The 6,350-nt window shown below is 30.6% G+C and overlaps 1 protein-coding gene across 1 annotated transcript; it reads left to right on the top strand.

Moving 5' to 3' along the window:
- LOC131066650 (uncharacterized) lies at window positions 1-3,561 on the top strand. The gene is made up of 3 exons (XM_058001463.2): window positions 1-1,035; window positions 2,312-2,578; window positions 3,445-3,561. Exons 1-3 carry the CDS (start codon window positions 1-3, stop codon window positions 3,559-3,561), a joined length of 1,419 nt encoding a protein of 472 aa, XP_057857446.2.
- Window positions 3,562-6,350: the final 2,789 nt, after the last annotated feature.

Raw genomic sequence — 6,350 nt, 5'->3', positions numbered from 1 at the left:
ATGGAAGCTCCCAAGACTTGCAACCCCAAATGTAGTCGATGGACAATCCCAATTGCCGTTTCATTCCTCCTCCTCTCACAGATCTGGATAATCCAGAACACATTTCAATGTACAGTCATGGAAAACTATGCATCATTGCGGAATACCAATCTCACAAACTGGAAATTTGTCCAGCATTTAACAGATTCCATGCAGCCACAAACTCAGAATGATCAGATTAATGACCTCAAGAAGGAGATGAAAGTCATGGGTGACCATCTAAGACAATCAGTCGAGTTCTTCCCATTAAAAAACCCGAATGTGAACCCCAAGACAGAACCAGATCGGACCTGGTTCATGAGCACACTGCGGGGAAAAGAAGAAAATGGCGATCCAGAGCACTTTTACTTCCCTTCAGAGGCCTCTAATGGCAGAGTCCTGTGCATTAATGGCACTGACATGTCTGCTTCCTATGGATTTGCATGGCCGAAGTACCTACCAATGAATTCAACTCTGCTTCCGGGGCTCACATTCATAGCAGACAGTAATTGGGATTATAACAATCCATGGCACAGTATGATGAATTTGGTGGCTCATGAAGCATGGCGGATTGAAAACCAGTGCAGAACAGCTAAAAGATTTGTTCTTTATCAGCAGGGCCATCTGGTGAAGAAAATGGGATCTTGGGTTTCCAATTTTATGGAAGCTGTTCTGAAACATCAGGTAAAACCAGATGAATTGGAGTATGGTGGTGGGATTGTTTGTTTTGAAGAGGCTGTGATATATCGGAGAAGCTTGGGGCACATGTCGCTGGAAAAGAGGTTGGCCATGTTTGATATGATCCGCTGTAAGACACGGAAGTTCTGTCATGTAAGTGAAGTTCAGCGTATCGTCGATGGGATTCGAACCATTAACCTCACTCTGCTCGCTCGAACTGGTCCGCGGTCTTTCAAGAATGAGTCCATGGTGGCCTCGGTGATTGCAGAGGAATGTAGCAAAGTTGCAGGCTGTAAATTTCGGCTGCTTCATATTGATAATTTGAGCTTTTGTCAACAGGTATGGATATGTTTCTGACTTGCTCTTGGGATTAGCTTTATTTATGTTTGAAGTATTAGGGTTTAGGAATAACATCATGGTGTCATTGTGAAATCTGTATGGGAATTCAGTTTGAGGAAATGTCTCGTTGTTTTTATATGGTTATGTTATCCATGGCGAGAAAATGTATTTTTAAGTTTTGATTTGATAAGTGGGAGATATTTTTTAGGGTAAGTCAAATTATGATATTGTACAGATGGGGTAGCGAGTTAAGCATTCTTAAGCTTGGGAGAACCCCATAGTTAACCACTATTCATGAAATTGATTCATGTTTAGTGAGTGGTACAAATGGGATAACAAGCTAACTGGGTTTAACCTTCTTTCATGGTTAACCACTATTCATGAAACAAAAATCAATGAGTTTAATTCGAAAAGTACACAATTGAAACCTATAGCTATATCATAAGTTTTGACTTTTTTAGGTGATGTAAATATATCCCGAGGAAATGTCTTATCATGTTATATGGATATATATGTTAGTGATGGTGAGAACACATTATATGCTTTTGACTTGTTTAAGTGGCTCTTGTGAAGTCGCAGTGTAGGATCCACCTAGTAGTGTAATTTTAGATGTGTCACCTAAAGAGGTCAAAGCTTAGAGTGTATTGTTTAAGCCAAAAAAGGGCGATAATTTGTCAATTCGTTTTTTTATTTAAGGAACTTTGAAGTTTGATCGTTTGATTTATTTATTATATGTTTATATATAATTTTTTGTGTTATTGAGTGTAGGTAAAGAAAGTGAAGGAGTAAAATAAGATTGAAATGATTGTTGTTTTGTATAAAGATAATGAAATTGTTATAATAAGTATTATATTTATCTTTAGAGAAAAAAATATAAAAGATGTTGAGAGGTGTTATTATTAAGTGTTTATTATATTTAAATTGCAAATTTAAACAAAAATAGGTGCCTCCAAAATGATATCTCTTGGTGTCTTTAACATAGATTTTTCTAAAGATAGGTATGATTATGTATTTATATTTCTAAAATCTTGTTTATAATATTTATAAGACATTATTTAGTTCTTCTAATTATCAATCTTTTGTCCTTAAATTAAATATGTGTAATCATGGTATGTTTTGATGTTTTTTAAGATATTATATATCAGTATTAAAATTTTAAAATTAAAAAGTTGAAGTGTGTTTTTGTTTTCTCTTATCTCTTCAAATTATATCTTTTACACAATTTAGCTAAATTTATTATATGTATTTTAAGATTTTTGGTTAATTTTGTTTACAGGTTGAAGTTCTGAGCATGACTGATATTTTGGTTACGGTTCATGGAGCTCAACTAACAAACATGATGTTTATGTCAAATGGAAGTAGTGTGATGGAAATGTTTCCAAAGGGGTGGTTGGAACGAGCAGGGGTGGGACAATATATATATCATTGGTTGGCCAGCTGGACAGGAATGATTCATGAGGGTACTTATAGGGACACTGAAGGTCCACATTGCCCAACTCCTAAGGACCCAGATCAATGCTTTACTTTTTATAAAGACATGAAGGTGGGATATAATCAAACTTATTTAGCACATTGGACTTCTAATGTGTTAGCTAGGTTTCAAAATATAGCCTCCTCAAAAGAAGAGTTGCATCCTTCAATGTGTACTTGTGATTGATAAATTTGTGTAAGAAATTGATTTTGATTTTGAACTATAATATATATATTTTAAATTAAATGCCTGATTTGTCACATACAACATAATGAAATAAGATCGTTACTTTATATGGTAGTATTTAATAAAATCTCTCAAAAACATATAAATATCCCACTACACTGAGATAAAGATGTTTTTGAAAAGATTTAGTACTCTTGACATTGTAAGTGCTTTACAAAATTATGATTTTTTTCTTATTGATTTTTGAAGCAATGTTTTACTCTACTTTATGCATATTTTAGATTTTAATTATGTGAATGCAATTTCAATATTATTGTGGGCTTTTAAAAATATTTATTTAAGTTCTTGTAAAATACTTATTTATATAAATCACTTACTCTCATTTATATATATTAATCTAGTCTAGATGAATATAGCTCATACTTTAAAGAATTAAAATTTAATTTTATGTTTATTATTAATATATTTTTAAATATTAAATAATATCTAAATTCAATTCATCTCTTTTATAAAACAATTTACATGAATATGGTCATTTTTGTAAGAACTAAAACTTAATTCTATGTCAAATAAATGGAGAATTATAAGGTCATTCTACACCATCCATGAATGTTGGATAGATGCTATCGATTATTTTTTTAATAGTAATGAATTAATTGAAGATGATATCAACATCATTTATCCATCATATTTGTCCTTAAATTAAATACACCTAACTTGTATTATGAGGGTTCAATTGATTTTATTTGTAGGTTGAGGCAATGAGCATAACTAATATTTTGGTTACAATTCATGGAGCTCAACTTACAAACATGATGTTTATGTCAAGGGGAAGCAGTGCAATGGAAATGTTTCCCAAGGGGTGGTAGGAAAGAGAAGGGGTGGGACAATAATACGTCATTGGTTGGCTAGTTGGACATCCATGATTCATGGAGGCACTTATAAGGACATTGAAGATCCGCATTTCCATACTCCTAATGACCTAGAGCAACACTTTAGTTTTTATAAGGACATGAAGGTGAGATATAACCAAACTTATTTATCACATTGGATTGTTGATGTGTTAACCATGTTTCAAAATAGAACTCGTCAAGATAAGAGTTGCATCCTTCAACATGCAAATGTGATTAATATATTTATGTGAGAAATTGATTTTAATTTTAAAATATAATTTACATACAGCATGATGAAACAAGAAGACTTCCATTTTTTAAGGATTATACATCATCCCTAAAGAACTTTTAGCTAACTGATTTGGGAGCACAAGACAACTATTAAGAGGTGTACATTACACCAAATTTTTCTTGGTTACAATCTCAGTCTCATCCCTTGTGATAGTGAGGCCTTGCACTCAACAAGACTTGATCCCTAATTTTAATTATATTGATCCATTATAATTGTGCATATAACAATTGATCCCCTGAAATATATTCTAAATGACCAAAATAGATTATTGTCTTAGAGACCAACTTCCAAAACATCATATAAGCATGAATATATACTCTTCTACATCACTCAAATGACCATGAAGATTCAAAGAGGGAAATTCAAATGCAAATCCAATCACCATTAAGTTGCCCACAAAATCCATATGAGTGAGGAACAATGCCTTAAGAAAGTGAATCCCCTTGGTATCATACAAAATTGGCTTTGCTTGGTAATCAAACAAATGCTTATTGAGCCACAAGACCAACTGCAATTGCTTCATCTTCAATGAACTTTTTATCTTGCAACAACTATAGGAACAAACTCAAATCACAAAGTTATGAATACATACCAACCAATTGATCTACATGCAAGAAAAGAAGACCTCCTCAAGCCTCGCCACCAACCACCAAACCACCATCAAATGAGAAGAACAAGGAATGTCTAAAGAGGCAATGTCTATCTAGAGATCATATTGCACTTTTGACTATACTTTTGTTGTATTTATTAATTAAATTAAAAATTTTAAAAATTATTATATTTTAATTTTCGGTTTAATTAATAAATTGAAAAAGTACAATTAACAATACATTTTTATCCCTAAATAGACATTGGTGTCGAAAGACGCAAACCAACCTACAAAATATACCAGCCATAGAGTCTTGAAATTTGAGATCATGAGGTCTTTTAATCTGTATGTGGATAATTGTATTCTTATAAGATGTCATAAGAAGCTTATTGGATGATGCTAGGCCAATTCATGTCTAGTTTCTGTGTAATCATTCTGAAAGAGGCAGCTGACACTTTGGTTGCTTTCTATTGGTATGAAGGGGAAGATGAGTTCCATTTGCATATTTAAAATACATTGAAATGACATTCATGAAAACATATGGCCGTGTGGCTCATACCACCCTTGCTTATGCAATGACTGATGATTTTTGCGCTAGCAAATGGAGTATTTCTCTAACAATCATAATGCGGATGCCTTGAAAACCATGTAAGAGGAGAAATGAGTCAACTCTGGGGTAACTTGTCGAAATTGGTTATATTGAATGTTTCTCGGACATATAAGAAATAAAATAATTATTACTTCAATAATTTATTTTAATTAATTATTTAAATCAAATTAAATAAAAATTTACATTTTTATAAATCAATATAAACCACCTCTTATGTATCAAAAAAAAAAATTAATGTGATTTTTTAATTATTCAAGTGAAATTAAATAACAAATAATATTACTTTTTAATTTAAATGACTTAATTTTAATAGAATTACTTTAATTTATATAAATTTTATTTCTTGATTGAATGATAACCTAAATTCAATAGTATAATGTAATTAAATTCTAATGGTGACCTTAATTGAGCACTAATACTAACCCTAAAATTGTAACCTTAACCTTAATTTAATAATATATGTAATTAAATTTTAGTTGTGACCTTTATTGAGTGCTAATACTAACCCTAAATGTGTCTTTATCCTTATTGAATCCTAAGTCAAATCCTAACCCAAAATTAATGACAAATATAAAAATTTAACTCCACTATAATAAGGAAGATTCTAATTTATTATTTTTGCTAAATTTAAAACTTATATGAGGCCACCTATATTACTGAAATTTCCAATTCAAACCCTTAAACTAAGGAAAATTCAACCTTCACCCTAACACTAAATCAAATTGAGCCTTTACAGTAAACATAATTGAACATTAAATCAAATTAAATCCCAACCCTTAACCTTATTAAATATTAAATTAAATCTTACAGGTAAGTTTATGTTAGTGTTAGGGAGCAATTATGACTATGATTTTACTTTAATTAAGTTTGTGAATCAATTAGCTTCAACTATGATTAGGGTTAAATTAAAGTAAGGATTCAATTTAGTTTAGTGTTAGGGTCGGGATTATATATAAAATTAGAACTTTAAAGTTGGGATTAAAAGAGTAACCCTAATATAATAAGGGTTGGGGTTCTCAATAAAGGTCACAATTTAGATTTATTTATAGTTACTATTGAATTAGGGTTAGAGTTATGATAAAATTAAGATTATACTTTAATAATGGTTAGATATCAATTTGAGTTTTCTTTAATAAGAGTTAACTTATATATATATATATATATATATATATATATATATATATATATTAAAGCTAAATTATTTAAATTAATTTAAATATTAATTTTTATTTAAATAAATAATTATGAACTTATAAAATAATAATAATTTTTTT

The sequence above is a fragment of the Cryptomeria japonica genome, chromosome 3 (assembly GCF_030272615.1).
Source record: "Cryptomeria japonica chromosome 3, Sugi_1.0, whole genome shotgun sequence".
Taxonomy (NCBI): Eukaryota; Viridiplantae; Streptophyta; class Pinopsida; order Cupressales; family Cupressaceae; genus Cryptomeria; species Cryptomeria japonica.
Note: the sequence above shows the minus strand (reverse complement) of the source record. Positions and strands in the feature narration are given on the sequence as shown.